This window comes from Mytilus californianus, unplaced genomic scaffold (genome assembly GCF_021869535.1).
Source record: "Mytilus californianus isolate M0D057914Y unplaced genomic scaffold, xbMytCali1.0.p SCAF_13, whole genome shotgun sequence".
Classification (NCBI taxonomy): Eukaryota; Metazoa; Mollusca; class Bivalvia; order Mytilida; family Mytilidae; genus Mytilus; species Mytilus californianus.
Window position 1 is genome coordinate 25963888 of NW_026262615.1, and position 25489 is coordinate 25989376.

A 25489-nucleotide genomic window follows, 5' to 3' on the forward strand; every position below is an offset into this window, starting at 1 on the left:
TTACTACTAGCAGTTAACTGACATGCCAGCTCCAGACTTCAATTAAACTGATTGAAAGATTATGTCTTCATCATATGAATATCAGGCACAATCCTTCCTGTAAGGGGTTTAGTATCATACCATCATAACATATATGAGAAGAACATAACCCGTGTCATGCCAACAACTGGTTTTTAAATAAATGTGTTTAGTGACGATGCAAAGACCCTATAAGTGAATCAATATTAACGCCAAAATATGCAATCTTTAATGACCTGACAACAGTATCGTAACTATATCCCTTCTTAATAAGTCTATTTAAAGGTGTTGTTAGCTTCAGAGGTGAAAACTGACATTTTTGTGCTTTATAAAGAATATTTCCATAAAAAATTGGATGTGAAATACCTGAACGTATAAGAAGTCTGCATGTTGAGCTATATTTACGAATGATGTCCTTATACCGATGATAAAATTTAGTAAATGTTTTGACTAGTTTGTGATATCGAAAACCCTGGTGTAATAATTTTTCAGTAATACATAAATTTCTCTCGTTAAAATCTAAAACATTGTTACATACAGAATGTTACCTTGTGAACTAGCACTTTAAAAATTTAACTCGTAAATAAGTGGCATTCATAATGCATAAACAGTTTAAACTCAGGCTTAATTTTATTTAAACTTAAAATAAAATATTTTGTGACGAGTGAACCAACACCTTCTAACGGAAAAGCTGGTAGAGTAACCAAGATGGATACCGAAGTATGCTGCGGTTGTCTTAAAACCTCATGGAAATATAATATGTAGAGACAACAACATCTGGGTTACCGCAAGGTGATAGTTTTATTGAGTCGACATGTTTCGCCGCTAATGCGGCGTCATCAGGACAATATTACAGAGTTTACATGTTCATAAAGTGTATATAATGCGGTTGTATTAATTATGACGTACATGAATAAAAGTGAAAGTGAAAATGTAAAAATAGTGTTCATAATGTAGCAAGAATAAAAGTTAAAAATAGAAATAAAAACAAATGTTTATCTTGACTGGTATGTTCCGTAGTCACTGTGAATGAGGTTTATATTGTTTGTACTATGGTATCCTGTAGTAAAACTGTAGTTCACATTGTATGGTTTTGATGATAAATCACGGTATTTTTCCAGTCCGACGTAATCTGAGTATTTCTTTAACAGGGCGGATGTTTCTTCTAAATCCTTCTCCTTCGTTGGCGGTGCGGTGAAGGGGGTATCTGGTTCATCATCGTCTGATGATAGGTAGAGGTCGTGTACTAAAAAGCTGGAAGGGTGGGTGGTCTTCTTCTGGTGTTTTTCTGTCATTCTTCTTGTGGCTTCATCCCCAACGATTAAGTTGAATTTGGGGGTCCTGGTGCGGGCTTCTGGTGGTGGTGTCCATTTTTTAACTTTTTCTGCCATTTCGCGTGGGGTTTTCTGTTGTACGATTAAATCGTCTGCATATTCCATTTCATGTTTTAATTTGAGATGCCGTACAGCTATGTCCTTTCTTAGAAATTTTGATTGGCACCATCGGCAGCGGTATTCCGTTATAGTGGCTCCGTGATAAATGTTATAGTGTCTTCGCATCGATTGTAATGTCTTGAATTTTTTGCTGCATTTTGTGCAGAATATTGTGATGGGGTCTGTTGGTCTATTCCTCGGCGTAATTTTGGTATTTGCCATGTGGTTAGACCCTGAGATTTAATCCCCAGGGCGTCTGCGTGTTCATGTATTGGATGAATGCTTCTTCAGTCCTGAGACGTGTATTTATGTTAGCGACGGTTGTACAGATACCGGCGACTGTTACGTCGTCGATACTGTGGTTTGCGGTTGTGAAGTGCTTCGAGACGGGTTTATACTGGTTATTGTTGCGGATGTCTTGTTTGTGGCCATAAAATCTTTCAATAAGGGTGTTTCCTGTTTGTCCGATGTACTGTTTTTCACATCTGCGGCATTGGATAATATAAATTACATTGGATGAGTTGCAGTTGATTGATTCTCTGATCTGATATTGAATTTTATTGGAGTGGCTGGTGATGTTGCGGGTGGTTAACATCAATCGGCAAATGTGGCAATTTCTTTTACAAGGGCCACTTCCGGGGTCCCTTGTACAGCGTTTTAAGTCACTTCTTACTAGTAGTTGGCGTAAATTGGGGGTTCTCCGAGGTGTGAGGATCATTTTGGCTTGGCTAATCCTGTAAGTTTCTGGAGATCGTTCTAGGATGTCTTTCCGTTGGTTTATGATTTGTTGGATATGCGGGTTGTGCGGGTTGTGGCAAGTGGTGAAGGTTATGGTTTTCTCCGATGTTTTTTCTTTAACAATGAGTAAATTTCGTCGATCCTTCTGTCTGGCGGTTTTTATAGCTTGGTTAAGGAGGTTAATAGGGTATCCCCTTTTTCGGAAATTATTTTTCATGATTTCAGCGTGTTGTTCAAAGTCTCTCAAGGTACTGCAAATTCGTCTGATGCGGATGGCTTGGCTGTATGGAATGCTTCGTTTTTGGCTTTGCGGGTGGCAAGAGTTGTAATGTAGGTATAGGTGTGCGTCTGTGGGTTTGGTATATAGACTGGTTCTCAGGTTGCCCTGGTTATCTTTTCTAATAATGGTGTCTAGAAAATGAATTTCCGTGTCACTGGTTTCAAAGGTGAATTTGATTGTCTTATGGTACGAATTCAGGCTAATTTTGAAGGCATCAAGGGCCTCGCAAGAGTGTGGCCAAATCATGAATATATCGTCAATATAACGTAACCATATTAGCGGCTTGTGCGGTTGTGATTCTAGGAATTTCTGTTCGAGGTTGTCCATAAAAATGATGGCGTATTCTGGGGCCATTTTTGTTCCCATACTGGTACCATTGGTCTGTAGATAGAACTCGTTGTTGAATTCAAAGCAATTTTTGGTGAGTATGAAATGAATAAATCGAAGAATGATCCAGGTTGAAAATTAGCCTGAATTCGTACCATAAGACAATCAAATTCACCTTTGAAACCAGTGACACGGAATTACCTACATTACAACTCTTGCCACCCGCAAAGCCAAAAACGAAGCATTCCATACAGCCAAGCCATCCGCATCAGACGAATTTGCAGTACCTTGAGAGACTTTGAACAACACGCTGAAATCATGAAAAATAATTTCCGAAAAAGGGGATACCCTATTAACCTCCTTAACCAAGCTATAAAAACCGCCAGACAGAAGGATCGACGAAATTTACTCATTGTTAAAGAAAAAACATCGGAGAAAACCATAACCTTCACCACTTGCCACAACCCGCACAACCCGCATATCCAACAAATCATAAACCAACGGAAAGACATCCTAGAACGATCTCCAGAAACTTACAGGATTAGCCAAGCCAAAATGATCCTCACACCTCGGAGAACCCCCAATTTACGCCAACTACTAGTAAGAAGTGACTTAAAACGCTGTACAAGGGACCCCGGAAGTGGCCCTTGTAAAAGAAATTGCCACATTTGCCGATTGATGTTAACCACCCGCAACATCACCAGCCACTCCAATAAAATTCAATATCAGATCAGAGAATCAATCAACTGCAACTCATCCAATGTAATTTATATTATCCAATGCCGCAGATGTGAAAAACAGTACATCGGACAAACAGGAAACACCCTTATTGAAAGATTTTATGGCCACAAACAAGACATCCGCAACAATAACCAGTATAAACCCGTCTCGAAGCACTTCACAACCGCAAACCACAGTATCGACGACGTAACAGTCGCCGGTATCTGTACAACCGTCGCTAACATAAATACACGTCTCAGGACTGAAGAAGCATTCATCCAATACATGAACACGCAGACGCCCTGGGGATTAAATCTCAGGGTCTAACCACATGGCAAATACCAAAATTACGCCGAGGAATAGACCAACAGACCCCATCACAATATTCTGCACAAAATGCAGCAAAAAATTCAAGACATTACAATCGATGCGAAGACACTATAACATTTATCACGGAGCCACTATAACGGAATACCGCTGCCGATGGTGCCAATCAAAATTTCTAAGAAAGGACATAGCTGTACGGCATCTCAAATTAAAACATGAAATGGAATATGCAGACGATTTAATCGTACAACAGAAAACCCCACGCGAAATGGCAGAAAAAGTTAAAAAATGGACACCACCACCAGAAGCCCGCACCAGGACCCCCAAATTCAACTTAATCGTTGGGGATGAAGCCACAAGAAGAATGACAGAAAAACACCAGAAGAAGACCACCCACCCTTCCAGCTTTTTAGTACACGACCTCTACCTATCATCAGACGATGATGAACCAGATACCCCCTTCACCGCACCGCCAACGAAGGAGAAGGATTTAGAAGAAACATCCGCCCTGTTAAAGAAATACTCAGATTACGTCGGACTGGAAAAATACCGTGATTTATCATCAAAACCATACAATGTGAACTACAGTTTTACTACAGGATACCATAGTACAAACAATATAAACCTCATTCACAGTGACTACGGAACATACCAGTCAAGATAAACATTTGTTTTTATTTCTATTTTTAACTTTTATTCTTGCTACATTATGAACACTATTTTTACATTTTCACTTTCACTTTTATTCATGTACGTCATAATTAATACAACCGCATTATATACACTTTATGAACATGTAAACTCTGTAATATTGTCCTGATGACGCCGCATTAGCGGCGAAACATGTCGACTCAATAAAACTATCACCTTGCGGTAACCCAGATGTTGTTGTCTCTACATATTATATTAAAATAAAATATATTAATTTATTATATATATTATATTTTATAATATTAATTCACATGAAAGACTTGAATGACTATGAAGGGATATGTGTTGAAGGAAACCATTGTAAATTCTTTTTTTCTCAGATAAGGAGAAATAATTTGGGAAAACAAATTTAATGAGATGAGACATATAGGTCAATCTGACGGTAAATGTGTATGAAGAAATTCATCTTAATCTATGTGTTCAAAGCTTAAGTTTCTGGTAGTTGAACTAGACATCAAAATATTTATAGATGTCTTTTGGTGAAGTTTCTGTCTTGCATATGTGACTGTCAGTGCTCCTTGACCTAATTATTATGGTTCAGTGACTTTATAATGTCATAAAGGTAAAGTTAGGGGAAAATGGCTTGTGTAACTTTGGAATGTTTAACTTGAACATGGTAAAATTAAAAAAAAAAAAAACAACATTCATTTAAGCTTTTTTTCTGAAATATAATCGATAATTCTTTCCAATAAAATATACACTTGTAACAAGAATGAACATGAAATTTATTACGGAAAATATTCTTTGAATCATCTTAAAATTATCAAATCTCCAAAACTAATCCATTGATTTTTTGATTTTAGAGAGATATATTTTCGCTAGATAAATTTCCATTTAGTTGATCAATATGAAATATAATCGTAGGGTCACTGACTTCTCTTTTGATGTATAAACCATTCTGTCACTGTGTTCATGTATTTGAAAACATAGAAAAATTAACATTTTACTAAATCAAATTGCTGCAGTATTTTTTCATCAAAATCTTCACTTTGAATGATTTAAGCAAAAATTCAAACCTAGTGACCCTAGCTGTTGTTATTTTACATCATTAAAACAGGAGTTTATCTTGCAAAAACATCTCATTTTTTAAGTAAAAATTATGGATTTGGTATGGAGAGATGATAATTTGAGAACTTTTTATGATTTTACTTACATTGTAGACAAACTTACATGTTTTCAAGAATTTTATTTAACCAATTTTTTAAGGACATGAAATACACTCAATAAATTTTTGGTAATCTAAGACTTATGCAAAATTAAAAATATCTGCAAAATCATCAAAGAAATATAGGAATACCCTTAGTTTGCATGTGCACATGAGCTTCACTGTGACCAACAATTTTTGTTTTTCATTGATTCTGGTGTTACAACCTAGTTCATATCTCAGGCACCTTACGTAAAATGAAATATATCCACTCAGATCAGTCTGGACCAGGTCAGGATCCAAAAGGTCACTGTGACCAACATTTTAAACTTGAGTTTTATGCCTTAACATTAAATCTCGTTATATCTTAACTTTATATCTCAGTGGCTACACATTTTTAGAACCATGTAAACTTAAAAGTTGCGATGCATCAAGGGATGGAGGTTAGTTTCAAGACATAGAAAAAGGTAACTATGACCTACATTCTCCACTTCAACGATTGTGTTAAGGATATGTAAAATATATATATGATTGCCAATGAGACAACTCTCCACCAGGGACCAAATGACATAGAAGTTAACAACTATAGGTCACCGTACATCCTTCAACAATGAGCAAAACACATACTGCATAGTCAGCTATAAAAGGCCCTAAAAACAATTCAAACGAGAAAACTTTACGGTCTGATTTATGTACAAAACAATGAACAAAAAACAAATATGATATACAGCAACAATGAAAACCACTGAATTACTGAGGCTCCTGACTTGGGACAAGCATATACAGAATGTGGCAGGGTTAAATTAGTTTGCTGGTGCAAACCCTCCCACTAAACTGGGACAGTGATGTAACGGTATAATTACAGTGTTGAATTGATAACCTTTGAGAATAAGTTTATTCAAAGGATTGATAAGTTTACCCAGATCGTATCTAAACATCTGGGCTTGGTAAACAACATCTTAAAAATTATCATGTCCTATCCCGTTAGAAATAAGTTTTCTACAGGTACTGCTAAATTTCCAAATCAAATCTTTGTACCTATGGAAGAATTTAGTAAAGGTTTTAAGGAATGGGTGGTAACGAAATCCCTGACTTCATAATTTACTAGTAATACATAGATTACCTTCATTGAAGTCCAAAATGTCACTACAGACACGGATTAGCGATAGAGTTGTGATATATAAACACTGCAAGAATTTGTGCCAATAAAAAAGGAAAATTTACAATAGGGAACAAAAATTGTCCCTTTTGTAATAAATTTTGTATAGAGTTTCCCGTGTAAAAATGAAATATCTAAATCTAGGAAAGGACAGTTTTTACCGTTTATATTTGATTTATTTAAAGTAAGTTCCTTTGAGTAAATTTCGGCAGTATATTTAGAAAATTCTTCATTATTTAACGAAAAATTACCAAGATAATGGTAAGTATTTTTGAATTGATCAATTAAATGGAATTTAGACAGGTCTTTACTAGTTTGGTCATAAACTGTGATTCATTATAGTACAAAAAAAAAGTCTGCTATTGAAAGGGCGCCTAATTTCACTTAAGCATGTAACTTACCATTTAGGAATGACAGTTGGTCTCACAATCTTTACTATTAAACTTAATGTGCTGAATGATGTAATAGTAGATTATCTATATGTTTTATTCCATACAGTCAAATAAAAAAAAGGGTATGAAGAAAAAAATTGACATACATTAAAAATCAATCTTTTTCACCATTCTAGATTTTAAACATTTTGATTTTCACATAGTTATTTCAGTACTTTGCCACATACTAATTTTTCTTGAAGTCATTGCTGACATCAGCTTTGAATACATGTACTGCGCTGAATGTTTTGAACTTGCAAGATTGACATGTCTCTTTATCGTTACTATGATTTAGGTATTTAACAAAGAGGTTAGTAAAATGTAAAGTGTTTGAAAAGAGGTAATAAACCTGTACTGGATTATATAGGACCAGTCTTAACATGGTAATATGTAAATAATTTATTGTTTATATGAGGCAATACAACACTAAATAAAAGAATATGAAGATTATTTAAAAGTTGTAAATCTGCTTTTATGTGTTTATACAACTGCCTAGTTATAAGTTTATAATGGGTTTGAAGAGTTTGAAATATCACATATTAAAATTAGGTAATGTATATATATATATTTTGACTCTATAGATCAAGTGAACACTGAGCTGTCCACTTCAGCAGACCATGGCGCCTTGTTGGCTGAGTGATCTAAGTAGTAAATCTACATTAATCACAATGTATCCTGTCAAGTCTGAGGTTGTGAGTTCAAACCCCCCTTTATTGTGAGGGATATTGGACCCCTATCTTAATTGACAAGGATTACCATTTTTGACTGCTGAAGATCCTGGTGGGATCTCTCTTGTTAGTGTTACTCTGATTTCCTCCACAAATAAAAATGGGCCGCCATTGAATAAGCTAGGTCACAGTAAATGAAAGGCAGGCATTAAAACACCCAACAAACAAACAGACATCATTTGCCTTATTAATGTTAGTTAATACAATCACTTGATGACCTGACCGAGGGGACATTTAAAACTCAGAAGTTGAAGAGAAACTGACATTTACACCACGGCACAAATGTGAAAAGACATACAACAGTCGACACAAATTAACCCAACCAAAAACCATACAGAAGCAAAACTTTCAATTTGTTAAAACATTATACTTTTTAAAAAATAGTGTACTAATATTTCCCTGTAGTACTCGTAATGCACTGAATTAGAAAGTTCATAACTAGATTTTGTGATGGGTACTTATCAAATAACTGTCATTGATCTTAAAATTGTCCAAAGATATCTACATTCATAGTTTTTCACTTTTCACTCATGATGTTTAGTTAATTTTCATTTTTATCCTGTTTCGTATTATAAATTGAAATCTGACCCAGCTCTTTATTGTTGTCCATCCGGTTTCTATTATTAACTTTTTTGTTTTGTAAAATTTTATTGAAAAGTGCAGTAAAGCCAATTTATTATAAAGAACCTTATCCAAAAATTTTGACTGAAATTAATACCTTATCTATAGTTTGTGTAAAGTGTGTGAATTAATGTTTGAAAGGTAACTGACAGGAAGTTTTATTGAGGTGATCCCTGGGCTGGTTTTAAATGAACACTTTAGTATTCTAAATAACTGTTTGATAGGGAAAGATTAGTAGACAATCAGACAAAATTGGGATATTAATGATATATTCGTTGGTTTAAGTAACGTGAGATTAAAATTGTAAATAAAACAAAGTTTATCACTTGCCTTAGTATACTGAAGATTTTTCAATAGCATCAGTTTTGATGTTATATATATGTTTGAAATTATTTAGCTTCATATTAACAACCTGTAAGTCACAACTTATGTGCCATTGCTTGCATGGCTTATGTACAAGTTTAAATAAGTAGTCAATTATAAGGTATATTGTATTAGTATGCCATATTTGGTTAACAGTAAAATGAGATAATATTTATGAGGGTGTTGATTTAGGCAGGGGGGGGGGGGGGGGGGGATGGTGGTATTCTTTTATATGTTTTGCCCATTATTCTCTATTCTTTATATTTTAGCCCATCTTTCTGAAGAATTGGCCTATTATTCTCTCTTCTGTAAACCACCCTATCCAGACCCTCATATATAACAATGATTTTTTTAATGGAATGTGATCCTATACAATATTTCTTGGTAAAAATATGTTGTGCAGTTTTTGAAATATGTGTGAAAGAGCGGTCATAGAAATTTCCTCTTTGAAGCTGACAACTGTTGTACATCGTTATTTCAACAGAACTGAATATTCCTCATCATTAGTGCAAATGAACTGTTTTATAATGAAGTATCAAATATTTTAGTAACGTTGATAGGACTTTTGTCTATTTCTGCAGCTCTGATGCCTACATTTACGATTCAATGTCCTATTCTGCTGTTCTTGTTTATTTTTTGTCTGCTTGCATTCAAATATTGTTTAACTTGGAATCTCTATGACTATAGTGGGTACATAACTTTAAGGAGAAAGTATTGAATGCAATCTTGGTCAAGATGCTATATTTTTTAAATCATCAGAAATATTCCACTTTAGGTATATTTATGAAGCAAGACCATTTAAAATATCGGCAAATTGATATTGCATTTTTATTTTACAATGAAATCTACATAAGATATATTAGACCATATTATAAATAGTATAGTACTGACAGCTGAAAATAATCATTCAGTATACACAATGTTGCCATATATAGATTTAGGGATAATATTATCAGCATTTAAACCTTGCATGGTCATTTTTCACCAGTTTTGTTTTGGATATAGAGTTTTGTTTACTGATAAGAGAATTGTTTGATATTATAGGTTCATTTGTATTTGCATTGAATTCAATTTTTAATAAATACATATGGTAGGTAGTGTTATGAAATACCCAGTCTATTTTTTGTCAGATATGTTTTTACTATTGGGTATTTACCAATGAGTTTAGTATTGGAAATGTTTTTGGGTTTATTTTGGCCGTGGGCATTTCTAATGAAGGGTGAATCAAGAAAAGTACAGCAAATTCTATATTTATCTAGCTTGTTGTCTTTTTGATAAAATTTAATTAATACATGCTGTTTTATGTTATTGAACAAAGAGAGAAAATATATACATGGCAGATATATACCGGTACTGTAAATTCAGATTATTATTGCAAAAAATACAACAGGGTTGTCATCACAATAATTCAAACTCGCATTTTGGATTTTTTTATATAAATGAAGCAGGATTTTTCTCAGTATCGAAAAATGATAATCACATTTTGGTCAAAAACGACAAAATCGCAATAATAAATGCACACAATAATTTCTGAATTTACAGTATTGTATTGTAGTACTTTTAGGTTAAGCAGAAATTTACATGTTTCTTTTGAGTCCTGATGTAACCTTAAAATGCAAGTTCATGAGGTTCAGAAAAGAGTATATTATGAAAGATTTTGTGTTGTAAGTTTTGTACTAAGGATTATCCAAATTAGAAGGCAAGATACCCATATGTCATTTCCCCCATCTATTTTGAAAATGAACAGTAAAAAGTTCAAATCGAAGATGTTGGTTCATTTGTATGGCTCAATTATATGTACCTAGTTTGAGTAAACCTCAAGGGGCCACTTCAATACTTAATTGATAGGGGGTGCTGCTGTAGTTCTGTTACCCCATCCTTTTCATTTAATTTAGATTTTAAAAATGTATACCTTTTCATATATTAACTATGTCTGGTGAACCAACGCCTGTGTGAATCCTTTCTGTGGCATGAAGTGGATACCTTGGTATGCCGAGTTGTCAAATAATGCAAATGAATGCAACACTTAAATATATTGCGTAGGTAGAAATGTAACCTTTACCCATATTGGTTCGTTTTCACCTTTGCTTGGAGCTCAGATTCCTTATGTAATGTTTACTTACGGCAAGACTTTCGGCTGTGAAAAAAATACAGGGCATTCCATATATATATATAACAAGTAATGGGAACTTTATTGGCCTTATCATATATTTCTGATCATTTTCCCCAACTTTTTACATATTAACAAGCTGGAAAATGTGATCTATTCCAGCAGCACATTCTACCACCTTGTATATTGGAAGTGCCCCCCCCCCCCCCCCCCCCCCCCCCTCCATAAGGAGTAATGCGTAGCTCTAACTTTGCAGAGGAAATGCAAACAGACTGAAGATCTGCGCCTCATTTTGTAACATGCTTAACAACATGAATCTAATTATATATAAAATAGTTCAATGACAGATGAATAAAAAACTCAAATCATTTTTTCAAAACAGATTTATAGTTTAAAAGCAATACATACAACAATGCTATAATAAATAACAACTTCAAATAAATAACAATTGATTTTTACCTTGATTGTTTTATTAATCTGATGCATTATGGGAGATTTTGTTAATGTTTGAGGAAGGATTGAAGATTTTTGTCTTTATGTTCTGGTCATAATGGGAGATTTTGTCTGGGTGGTTTTAGTGAGGCATGCTGGAAGATTAAAATTAAGAAATAATTCATGGCAGCCGTAGATTTGGTTGGTATTTATATTTATATATTTATGTTGGATTATTTTATCCCCAGTGATAACGAGGGGTAAAAGACAAATATAAATGCCCAAACCCATGGTTCAATGAAAACAAATCTACGGCTGCCATGAATTATTTCTCTTCTAATAGGACAAATACAGTAATTTTGTCAACCATGACAGCCTTATACTGTTTTGGCTGTTCTGTTTTACACCCCATATAATAATATTATATTATTCAATAATAATTAAAAAAACTCACATTTTTCACCTAAAAATGTTCTTTTTATCTAATTTCATAACATTCTTACACTTCAGAAGCCTGAAAAGCCTGGTGTTTTACATTTGATGCCAAAAGCATACATATGACGTCACCTTGTTTAGTTGCCAAAGACGCAGAATTTCTGTTTTATGAAATTTTACACCGAAATAATAACTGAAATGGACAGATTTGTTTATTTTGCTTTAGAATAGAGATAACCGTATTGTAAATTTGTATTTGAAGCTTGGCAAACCTAAAATGTGGGTTTTACTGTTGCAAATTGAGTTTACCAGGTTGTATAAATAAGGTTGACGTAACGCAGAACAGCCTAGCTAACTTATTATTTATAAGTTTGTGAATCAATGTGATTGCACTATTAGTAGATATACTGTCATTATAGTGGTTGACGATATATAGATTGTCATTTTAGAATTGTTATTATGTTTGAGGCATGATGGGAGATTAATATTGTCTTTATGTTTGAGGCATATTTGGAGAAGTTATCGTTATGTTTGGTATGATGGGAAGGCAGAACACAGGTTATTGCATATTGATATGTAGTTCTATTTGCACTGGACAGAATACTCCATCATTTCTTGTAGTCTTTTTTCCTTCTTTTATTTGGATTATAAAACAGGAGCTATATAGTACACAAATGAAGAGTTTTTGTGGTGTGAATACTGAATAGGGTATTAAAGTTCCAAAAATGGACACAGATTATGTCTAAGTTCCAAAGCTTATGTATCATGTGTAGTGCATTAGCAAACAACATTTGTCCTCGGTATGTTAGTGTCTATGAATTTTATTGCTCTTTCCTGAGGTATAAGAGGTCACATATCTGCTGAACTCTTTATGGTTTATATACATTGTATCACTCTTTGTTTATATATCACAGGGTAAGAATTGATTCTGATTGGATATAAAATTACTTTTTGTGAGGTATTTAACTTTTTAAAATGATTTTATTGGGTTGTGAAGGATTGACCAGGGTTTTTAGGTGATGGCTATAGGCATTCAGTACTGAAAAACATGTTACATTTCCAAATTGCACCATTGAAATTGTTAAGATCATGATGAAAATTAATTAGATGACAAATCATCTTATTTCTGTTACAGCATAGCTTTATTTTCAACAGTTTCTTTTTGAATGACGTAGTTGGACAGTAGAGATTTTTGTACATGAACAATTTGTCAATCGTCATTGCAATATTTTTAAAAAAAAATATTCAAAAAGATACTTTGTATAAATCCCCACAAATTTGCTTTTTTAAAAGTCAAATGCATTCTGGGTAATATTTTCAAAAGTATACACAACTGTATTTAAAGATTTTATGTATTCAGAGCATTTTGAGGGCATAGCCATGGTTGTATTTCACAATTATTCTGGCATGAAGGACAAAATGACATTGTAGTCTCTTTCTAGAAACAGAATCTCATATAGAAAATTCTTTTGTATTTAACAATTTCAGTTCAAACTCCATCTTAGAATTAGTCTAAACAAGTTATTTGTTTGCAAATCAATTATTTTCAGTTTCGATATGTTTTCTTTCTGTTAGGAGATCTATACTTTGCAAGAGTAGGTCTGGAATTTTTAGGAATACTTTGTGATCTACGAGGTGAATTTCGTTTCAGATCATCCTGCATTTTAACACTTGCATCAGCAAGGTCGTTGTTTTGCTCTTTTAGAGCATGTACCATTTGTTGGAGGTTTAATAATGTCTTTTCTTTTTCCAAATGCTGAAGGTGAAGTCTTTGTAATCGTTCTATCTCCTTTCTAAGTTCATGTTTTTCCGATTGTAAATTTTTTATTTGACGGTCTTTAACCTCAAGTTCTACATCTTTGTATGAGTTTGTTTGTTTTAATTTTTGCTGAGCAGAAGACAAATCATAATTTTCCGACACCATAAGCTCGTTTTCTTGAGAAAGCTTTTTTATTTCTTTTTTTAGCTTTTTCTTTTCGGCAAGAATACTTTCAACTTGAAAAGCTAAAGATAGATTGTCACTGTTTTCCCCGAACAATGATATGCACTTTTTAACCTCACTTTCAAGTTTGTGATGTTGTTCGGCCAAGTGATGAATACACTCCTCCAGATCTTTTATTGTTGATTTACCGTTGATAAATCCTCCATCCATTGTATCACGAGGATTGATATGCCCTACACGTCTTTCAAGTTTTCTACACGTATCTTGTAACCATCGCTGAACTTCATCATTTAGACGTCTGTGGTCACGGACTTCACATACTTTTTGATGTGACTGTTTTTGAACTTCTCGAATTTGTTCCGTTATGAAAGTTTCAATTTGTTGTTTGTCTGATTGGCACAGTTTTCGACTTAAACTAAAATTCTGTGTCATAAAATTCCCAATTTTCTTCTTAACTGCATTAAATCCATTGAGAGCTATGGCTGAATCTGTTAAATCTTTTGGCGAAGCTACAAAGGAAATTATATTAAGTTATAGATAGAATGAGATTTGGGATATACAATGTGACAGCAAACCAAAGACAAAAAAAGGGGAAAAGACATTGTGGCGAGGACTTAATATAAGTTGTAATAATATTGTGTCCAATCTTATTGCTTAATAAAATATTATTAGACTTAAACTTCAAGAAGTTAAGATAATGGTCCTCAAGATTAGACACAATAAGCCAAGGTCAAAATGTCATATTTGACCTGATTCATTAAAGAATTGTTGTTTACAAAAAATTCCCAAGAAAAACCAAAAACATTTAGATGTAACTGAAGAAAAACACTAATGAAATTCCAGATGATTTAATAAAAAAATAGAAATTTGTAGTATGATATCCCTCTGAAACCAAAGGAGGAGGATATTAGCAACTACGGATGAGTGAGGATACAGTTAGGCCTTCAAAAATGAGCAAAACCCATACTATATAAGAAGCTTTTTTAAAAAGGCCCCTGCATGACAAAATAAAACAATTGAAAAAAGAAAACCAACAACTTAATTCATAACACAAAACAAAAATGACAGACAGCAAGCAACCAACAACAACTTAATTACAGGCTCCTGGCAATCAGACAAGCATATCAAAATGTGGTTTTCTGTGCACTCAACCCTCCCCATATTATTGCAATCAGTGGAAGAACGAGAGGTTCAGAGTTGAAATTACAATAAAAATAAGTTCAAAGGAAAAGGGATCTTCCTGTCAAAGTTCTTGGATTGGTTCAGTTATTTTTCAGTTGATACTAGATAAAACAAAGGTTCTTCTCATATTAGACAGTTATTTTTCAGTTTGTTGGACCAAACAGCATTAAATTCAACTTTTGAAATTTAATTTTGTAGGTATTTTTGGCCCAGTAAAAATGTCTTTTTTTTGTTGGTCCAGTAAAGAATGTACAAAAAATGACTTTGTGTTGATAAATATAACAGTTCTAATGTCATATACATAAATACAATGGATGTCTACCAAGCTTAATGTAACAAAACTATAGTCTGTATTTTATCAGGATATAGCCTTTGGATTTCCTGTAGATAACTTTAACTATGATCTTCTCTCCTGAGGGAGTGCAAACAAAAGCATTGTACTCTGAATGATTGCATGTTGTGAAGGCAGATTTTTAAACTTTTAAGAATTTAATTTTAAAAATCCTGTTAGCAGAATTTGACTTTTAAACTCCTTTAGTTTGTATATCTATGTTTGATCCTTTCCACAGATATTACAAGACACGTCCATGTGGTCTGAATGACAACAATGTATAGTATTATGACTTTAAACTCAGTGAGTCAAAGTATGGAGAATTAACTTAAATGCTTTGTGGAAGAATATGACTAATGACTTAATGAATCTGTACAAAACTGGTAGTGATAAAAAAGGAGAGATGTGATGTGATTGCCAATGAGACAACAGTTTTCTATCCACCAAATACCATGTAGGACAGGGATGTAAGATGCAGGTCACCATATTGCCTTAATTCTATAATGAGCAACACCAATACTATATGATACTTAAACTTGTCTTGGGATTTCTATCTTTTTTAAAAAGGGACACTTGAGACACAGATAACAGGTCAAAAGCCAAACTCTTCTAGCAGAACTATTAATGAATGTTGTTTAGCCTTTCTATATACTTATAACCTATCTACTACAAACAAAACATCAATATTAAGCAGGTATGGTTAACATAGGTTTCACTGTGTTTCCTATAGAAAGGTTTTGATTGATACAATTTGAGCAAGAGTTACTTCCCTTTTGTCACCATATTGGAGGTCTACATGCACAAATTTCTTCATAAATCAGCCAAATTCATCTTGCTATACTGACCGCTAGACTTTAGAAAAAGTTGTTTTCTTTTAGCCATGCTTGATTCATCACTACGATCTAGTAAAGATCTCTGATCAGACTTGTTTGTACCGCATGATTCAATTTGGAAAATCAACCATTCACCCCTCCAAAATGGTGGCTTACGGAAATAACTTAAAACTCAAATTCCGTTATATTGAAACCTATCTATATTTTTTATTCAACAAGTTGTCTCCCTTTTCTTGTTATTATAAGAGTAGTCTTCCATTTCTTGTAATTGTGGTCAAAGTTATCTCCCATGTATTTTAATTTTATAAGTTATCTACCATGTCGTGTAATTGTTGTAAAAGTTATCTCTCATTTCTTGTAGTTATAAGAGTTATCTACCATTTCTTGTAATTATGAGAGTTACCTACCATTTCTTGTAATTATAAGAGTTATCTCCCATTTCTTGTAATTGTAGTAAAAGTTATCTCCCATTTCTTGTAATGATAAGAATTATCTACCCTTTTTAGTGTATTTTTTAAAGATTTCTCTCCATTTCATTATATCTAGCTTTATAATGTGAAATTTTAATATTTTTCTATTTAAGAATATTATAAAATATGAATATACAATATTATTACATTGGTTTCAATGAATTACCATGATTTCCCAGTGAAATAAAAACCTATAATTTCACATGTGAAATAAACTCGGTTATTTCACTCCTCTGACGTCATACAACAATAGGTGTTGTCAAGACGTTGTGAATGCGTAGAAAAAGATATAGTTCCTTACATTTTCTATTTAAATTCCCATTAAAAAGCCCATTGTCTATGTAATAAATAGGAAATCTAATCAAAGAATTCAAATATCAAAAAATATTCAACTTGGGACAGAACAGCACTGATATTGAACTCCTTCGCTACTCGCATTTGTGAATAAATGTGTTGTTCAGTCACTTGTTGAATTTTTTCTATATTTGAATTCTTATAGATTAGTTATTTTATAATTAAAAAACACAACAATCCAACAGCCAAGTTTTTAGATAAAATTTACATTCAATAGAAAATAAAATTCAATATTACCTGGTTCTGTTTGTGACACAGATCTGGACACTGATTGGTTGATTTGAGTTGTTGCCACAGGAACCATTTCTACGTCTTTTGGTAGTTTGCTATTAATTCCGTTTGTCTGATTTGTTTGAAGATTCATAGATGTTGCCACCATTGTGATTTCCTTTTGTGGTATTTTAGCCACTTCCTGTTCTAAGTCAGATTTAAGTTTTGATGCCAACCAGTGATACTCTTGGTCAATCATTTTCAGAAATTTATTAAATGCCTCTGGGCCTCTTGTTGGTAAAAGTTCTAACATTTTATATGTCTGAGCTTTAATTCCTGGTTGTGACTGAAAAAAAAAGTTTAGGATAAAATAAAAAAATTCAAAAAAATAAATTCTAAACTGAACTCTTGTTGTTCTAGAAAGCATTTGTTATTTTGAAATTTGGATAATATTAATACTTCAATGAAAAAGCAGCCCCAATAACACAATAAACCATAACTCATCTAGAACCTTTCATATTGCAACTGACTTGATGTTCAAATGGATAAGAACTATCAATAATCTTAATCTGTTGGTACACCATGTAAACTTTATTTTAGCTGTATTGACTTTTTTAAAAAGGGGGGATAGTGTGTTGATCTTTTTTAGACATTCTTATAAAGACAGCATTTAAGAATATAAATATTTTATTGTCTAATGCCTATGATGAAAGTCATAAAGGGATGATTGCTTGTGAGTTGTAATGACAGAGAAACCTATTGGTATAAAACATTGTATTTCAAAACAAACTGGTATTATATAAACTCTAATCTTGTGTACAGTTGCCTTATTTTCTGAGGTCTTCTGGCATTTATTATTATTAACCTTGTTGACCTCATGTTCATGGTCTAAAAGCTGTTGAGGTTTTTAATGACTTGGTTTTTAAGTTTCCCTAAAATAATTGTGGATCATCCTTCCCATAGTTCATCAGTCCTTTTTTGGAAGCATATAGTAATAATTACTTTTTTTTTTATTATGTCAGTCAGTCTGTCAATATTATTACAATGGAGAAAATCATTCTTGTGTGGATAAAATAAAAACCTAATTGATGGAGAAGATAAAAATTCAACAAATACTTTGAGGGAAAAAAAGTTTGGTTCTGTCTAATGTTTTAAATATACCAAAAACTTGTTGCAATTTGTAGTTATATCCAGTATGATTATCACCTGATATTGATAAGTTATTTATGATTATCACCTGATATTGATAAGTTATTTATGATTATCACCTAATATTGATAAGTTATTTATGATTATCATCTGATATTGATAAGTTATTTGTGATTATCACCTGATATTGATAAGTTATTTATGATTATCACCTGATATTGATAAGTTATTTATGATTATCAACTGATATTGATAAGTTATTTTTTGTACAGAGCCAAATTACAAATTATTTGATTCATTAAGATGACTAATTCACATATGTATTTCTGAAATTTATAAATCAAAATAAGAGTTTTATGCAACTTTATTTTTATGCCCCCGCCATAGCGGAGGGAGCATTAAGTTTTACCCTTGTCTGTCCCAAAGTTGGTTTCCATTCTCTAACTTTAGTTTGCCTCAATCAAATGTTATGAAACTTATCCACAATGCTTATTACCACAAAACACAGATCAAGTTTGAATTTTGGTGGCGTCACTTTAACTGTTCTAGAGTTATGCCCCTTTACAAATGGAAAAATTGCTGAATTTTTCATTTCCGTTCTCTAACTTTAGTTTGCCTCAACCAAAATGTTATTAAACTTATACACAATGCTTATTACCACAAAACACAGATCAAGTTTGAGTTTTGGTGGTGTCACTTTCACTGTTCTAGAGTTATGCCCCTTTATAACTTTATATGATATGCAAGAGGGGGCATCATCTGTGTCCCATGGACACATTCCCAATTTATTTTTTAATTTCTGTATTTGAACATTTTTTTTTCTGGATTGAATCTTAATCACACTTAAATCATAATTGGAAATTTGGTTAAGTTGAAAAAATACAAGTCAAGCTTATTTATATATAGCAAATAGAAGTCATAATTGAGTAGCCAAAAGTTGTGTTAGAATAGTTTGAGCTTTGACCAGGTGTAAATGATAGCCACCAAGTCTATTCATTCTTAAGTAAGTGAGTCTGTTTGAATGTTTGTCTGTCTGCTCATCTAACTATATGTTTTTATTTGTGGGTGTTAATTTTAGTAAAATACAGACTGACTTCAGTTTTTGGCTCTTTTGTCACCAGGCTGTCAGAAAAATATTCTTAATAGATGAAAAAGATTACTTGTCCTAAATTAATCTCACAAAAATAAAGAAAAAAAAATTAAACTGTATTTAAATCTTATAGTCATGTGCCTGTCACAAGTCAGGAACTTATAATATCATTGGTTGTTTAGTTATATATCTTAATGTTTTTCATCTTTACAGAATTTATTGCTCAGATGACAGATCTCTGATAGTCTCTGTTTATTTTTTTAATTTGTAAGGTATTTGGGTCTTATTTAACAGTTGATTGATTGATGAATTGATTGTTGGTGGTACCTCAATGCCACTTTCATGCAGCACTATTGGTTATATTGTGGCGGCTAGTTTTTTTTGGTGTAGGAAATTGGAGTGCTTGTAGAGAAAAACCAACCTCTTGGCTTAAAAACAATTACCAATTGGCCTATTATAAATCTTACCCTGATGATTTCTATCAGATTTGTGTCAAAAAGTTTCTGTTGGTAACAAATCCCTAAAAAATCTTCCGTTGTCACAATATCCCGTGCTAACTCCATGTGGTTGTTTTGTAGAACTGTGCGCTGAGCAGCATCCATTATTCAGGTTTTCAAAGTTGAAATAATTCTCAGAACTTAACGTATCAACTAAGATATGTCTTAGATGTTCTATATTTCCTTGTTAGAATGAATTTTTAAACAGTTTGTCTTTTAACAGCATTAAATATTCAAATTAGATGCTGTTTTGTTTTATTCTTGTTTCAGTATGAAACATCCATTCTTTTAGTCATTTTGAAGAGATTTAATAATTCACAAATAACATGTATGATTTCCTTAACTTATATATTTAATTTCGGAAATATTTATCATAATGAACTAATGAAATAATACCTCGGTTTTTTTTTTTACTATGTGAAGGTTATTAATTTTGCTTATGTCAGTTTTTCTCACAAAAATTATTTCCAGTTGTTCGCATTGATTATGAAATCCACAAGGTTACTCATACAGAATTTTTGGCATTAAATCAGGTCCAGTTATATATATGTATAATTTAACACACGTTTGAGGGTATATCAGTAACAGAACATATTCCAAACTGTAAAAATTCCATTCACTTAATATCAAATACACAGAATGGTCAAAACAATATCCAAATGCTGTCTGAAAGTGCAAAATATACCACAACTGTGACAGAAATACTAAATGTTATGTCTTGTTCAAATAAATTTTAAACTATTATTTGTAAATATTACTCCAAACCTTGATTTTTATCTTCGTGAACAAGATATTTACCCTACAAATAATAAATCGTCCTTCAAAAACATTATAAATTATACTTGGCAATAGTTGGTCACTTGTGGAGTTTTAAACGCTATGAAATATCTTATCTGTATGTACATATAGAATTATATATGTTCCCTTTGACCCTGCTCCCTTGATAAGGTCGTTTTTTGCTTCTTTTTAAACATTTAAATATCCAAATGGTAATTGTATATTTAACATGTGAATTTGAATTAGTCACGTAATTCAATAAGAATACACTAGATATGGTAGATAATGTATTGTTTTATGGAGATGAGGCCTAATTTAGAAAAATACTTGTGTTTCCACTAACTCTACATACCCTAATTGGATAATTTTGTCATTTTTGAAACAGACAAGTGCACTATATTAAAATCAGACTGTTTCTCCTATTTAAACCAGTCAAAAACTATTAAAAAAAATATAATATATTGCCTTAATAAACCTATCTACCCTAATATTTTTCGGCATGTTAGCTGAAACACAGGTATTATTTCTTAGGCCTGACTTGTTGTAACGTGAAAAACTATTGTACTTTTAGACATGAATAATAATAAACTCTAAAGTAAGTTGTGAAGTAATGGATATTTTTAAATAAGGTTTTAGTTAAACTTACTTTAGGTTGTACAATTTGTCTTTTTCCCTCTGGCTATCATTCAAATCCAATGCAGATTACAAAAAACAATAAAATATAAAGCACTTGAACAAAATACTGTAAATTGTTGAAATTTCTGTGAATGAAATTCCTGTTTTCTATTTGATTGATTGGTTGATTGTTGGTATTTAACGCTACTTTTAGTAGACTTGGCTATTTTACAGAAGCCAGTTATCATTGGTGGAGGAAGGCTTCAGTATTTTTTTTTTAAATTGTCACAAACCAATTTCTTACAAATAATTTTTTTTAACTGTGTGTTACCCTAGTGTATTTGAATCAACAGTATTTTAAAGAGAGGCAAAAGATACCAAAGGGACATTCAAACTCATAAGCCGAAAACAAATTAACAACGCCATAGCTAAAAAAGAAAAAGACCAACAGACCAACAGACACACACCGTACACAAAACACAATATAGAAAACTAAAGACTGAACAACATGAACCCCACCAAAAACTGGGGGTGATCTCAGATTTCAGTTATCAATGTGTTTATTTGTCGGTAATGTCCTTTGTTCGTCTGTTTATTTGTTTGGTTATCTGTTAAATAATCTGTCTCTGTACTTTGTATCTCTTACTCCTCCTAAACCAGGGCCTTGGTGACTGAATGGTCAAATTAGTTCATCTACTATCTTGTCAACATCGAGGCTCTGAAGGCGTGTTTGACTTCAATCTCAATTGATTGGGATTACCTGACAGTTTTCCAGACGAAGATCTGTGATCCTCCCTTGGTACTTGAGCTTCCCCAACCAATATAAACTGGTTGCCTGTAATGATGTGTGTTGAAAGTGGAGTTTAACAACCAATTATCAAGCTTGACAGCCTGAACTGGTCTCTTACCTATGGCATTGTTCACCTGACATTTAATTTTTTGAAGTTTCTTTTAGCAAACTTATGTTGTTTAGAAATATACTATTTTAGAAAAAAAAAAACAAAAAAAAACAGTAATAATATATCTTACCAAGATTAGTTTCTGAAATGTTTTTAAGAAATTTTTGATTATCCCCTTCCATGAAGCAAGGGATATGAAAATACTGATTCTGTCTGCCCATCTTTCCAACATTTTAAGCACTCTTGCACCTACAGTTCTCAACAGATTTAAATAAAGTACATGTCAAAAGTTATCATCAGTGATTGAAAATTAGGGCTGATCAAGTGATTATTTTTGGTCCATTCTTAAAAAATTGCAATGATAAATGGACACAATAAATTTAGAATTTACAGTATAGTAAAAAAAAATCTCATCCTATTTCATACTAAGGAGTGACCAATTACTTTTTCATTTCAATAAATTTGAAATGGAGAAATTTGTGCAGAGTTTATAGCTATATCTTGACTACAGTACCAGTAATTCCCATTGGCATTTCTTTCTCCTTTAAAAAAAAATACGAACTGGCAAACATTTTCATATGGAAATAAAAGAAAAGAGACACTTTAGCAGTAAACACTTTGAATTAATATTGCCTTATTTAGCAGTAGTAGTTGAGATTACTGTTCATAGAAATATATGATATATATACTGAAATTTACAGTTCTATTGAAATGATTTGTATGAACTATACCCCCACTGTAAAACAGAGAGCTACCCAGGGGGTTATAAAAACCTGTACATATTGGTGTCATTCAGTAAAACAAAGTCTTATGTCAATAATAGGAAGAGTTTTGACAAGATTATATTGATCAAGGTCACAGGGTCAAACTTGTTATAGAGGCCCATGTGAATTGGGTATTAATTTTAGCAACCAGGAAATGAAAGCTGATCAATAATGTCATATGTTTTTTATTGGTTTGCATCAAATAATTTTTTATTAGTGTTAAAAAACACAGCTTGCCTGCTTTTTTCTCTGTAACATTGTATAATGAAACATTGAGGATTTTAATCAGTGATTTAATTTTTTTCAGTTTTTGCATGTTGAATATTTTCAAAAGTAGTTGGAGACTGTATAGTGACCAATATAGATGATTGGTCTCTGGAAGATAGTTGTCTCATAGGCAAATCATACCACATCTTCTTATTTTCATATTGTTAAAAAGGGGCAAAAAATGATGTTTGAAAGAGTGTAGAGTTGTTTTCAGATAGTTTAATTACAAGTCTGTCCTGGTTTAATAAAGGATTAGGGTAGGTGGCTTTCAGTTTTATCATATAATTACAGTTTGCTGCACAGAAGTCTTGACTGTAAGGTCCAGCAGATTCATACACTGAAGAAGAGCTGAATATATTAATTAATTCTTTTCTGCTGATGATCAGAATGATTTTTGACTCTTGCTCAGATACAGATGTCTAGTGATTTTGTTGTCCTATCTCAACCTCCATCTCAACTAAAAAATTAAATATTCTTTCCGTTCTTGTACGATTCGCTCTTGTATGTAACAACGTATTAGATTTTAGTGAGGAAAATTTATGTATTACTGAAAAATTATTACACCAGGGTTTTCGATATCATAAACTAGTCAAAACATTTACTAAATTTTATCATCGGTATAAGGACATCATTCGTAAATATAACTCAACATGCAGACATCTTATACGTTCGGGTATTTCACATCCAATCTTTTATGGTAATATTCTTTACAAAGCCCAAAAATGTCAGTATTCACCTCAAAAGCTAACAAAACCTTTAAACAGACTTATTAAGAAGGGATATAGTTACGATACTGTTGTCAGGTCATTAAAGATTGCATATTTTGGCTTTAATATTGATTCACTTATAGGGTCTTTGCATCGGAATTAAACACATTTATTCTAAAACCAGTTGTTGGCATGATACGGGTTATGTTCTTCTCATATATTTTATGATGGTATGATACTAAACCCCTAACGGGAAGGATTGTACTTGATTTTCATATGATAAAGACATAATCTTTCAATCAGTTTAATTGAGGTCTGGAGCTGGCATGTCAGTAACTGCTAGTAGTCCTTTGTTCATTTTGTATTATTGTCATTTTGTTTATTTTCTTTTGTTTCCTATTCTGACATCGGACTCAGACTTCTCTTAAACTGAGTTTTAATGTGCGTACTGTTGTATGTTTGTTTTTTCTACATTGGCTAGAGGTATAGGGGGAGGGTTGAGATCTCAAAAAAACATGTTTAACCCCGCCGCATTTTTGCACCTGTCCCAAGTCAGGAGCCTCTGGCCTTTGTTAGTCTTGTATCATTTTTAATTTTAGTTTCTTGTGTATAATTTGGAGTTTAGTATGACGTCCATTATCACTGAACTAGTATACATATTTGTTTAGGGGCCAGCTGAAGGACGCCCCTGGGTGCGGGAGTTGCTCACTGCATTGAAGACCCAATGGTGGCCTTCGGCTGTTGTCTGCTCTATGGTCGAGTTGTTGTCTCTATGACACATTCCCCATTTCCATTCTCAATTTTATTAAAATAAAAAATCATGGTGATGCTTGAACTTCTCTATAGGTATGGTCACGTTTGTAGATGCAGGTCATAATTAAGAGACTATATGAATTTACACCCCCTCTCCCTCCCAAAAAAATAAAAATAAGAGCATTAATAAATTAAAAATAAATAAAAAAATTTAATTACAAATGTATTATGGAACAAAAAATTAATAAATGAAAAAGAAAATAAAAAATACAGAAATTAAATAAGACGGAACATTGGTTCAAAAAGTGGCTAGCAGGATATAAGCAATACACTTTCTACACACAACATACAAGAGAAACCTGTATTGTGCCTCTTTTTAATGTAAAAAATCAATGTTCCAAAGCACTGTTTAAATATATATCAGATTGAAACAAAAGTTTGATCTGTCACATTGTAACGACACCTGTGTGTATATATATATATATATTGTGTGCTGCATGACAATTTTAAAGTTTCCAAAATGATTCACATTCTAATGTAGTCATGTGTATACCTGTTATGTAAATTTAGCAAGTGTGTAACATATGTAATATTCTGAAGCATTTAAATCAAATATAGGAAACATGATATATACTGAATATGTTTTAACTCACTTGATCATACCCAGAACTA

At 32.5% G+C, this 25489-nt stretch overlaps 2 protein-coding genes across 2 annotated transcripts in view; one reads left to right on the forward strand and one right to left on the reverse strand.

Annotated features, from left to right (window-relative positions):
* Window positions 1–25489, forward strand: part of LOC127723904 (coiled-coil domain-containing protein 73-like) — a 183558-nt gene that overhangs the window by 42106 nt on the left and 115963 nt on the right. The window lies entirely within an intron of this gene.
* LOC127723434 (uncharacterized) lies at window positions 11476–20942 on the reverse strand. Its single transcript, XM_052230060.1, has 3 exons — window positions 20006–20942; window positions 17327–17645; window positions 11476–14428 (listed from the first exon to the last, which is right to left on the reverse strand). The coding sequence occupies exons 1-3, from the start codon at window positions 20138–20140 to the stop codon at window positions 13524–13526; spliced, it is 1359 nt and encodes a 452-aa protein (XP_052086020.1). The 5' UTR covers window positions 20141–20942; the 3' UTR covers window positions 11476–13523.

Excerpts from the sequence above, each read along its gene's own strand:
- LOC127723434 (XM_052230060.1), bottom strand. The coding sequence starts at position 20,140 with ATGGATGCTGCTCAGCGCACAGTTCTACAAAACAACCACATGGAGTTA. Across the intron at positions 17,646-20,005 it reads ATCTGATAGAAATCATCAGG|TCACAACCAGGAATTAAAGC; the intron begins GTAAGATTTATA and ends TTTTTTTTTCAG. Across the intron at positions 14,429-17,326 it reads TGTGTCACAAACAGAACCAG|CTTCGCCAAAAGATTTAACA; the intron begins GTAATATTGAAT and ends TTTCCTTTGTAG.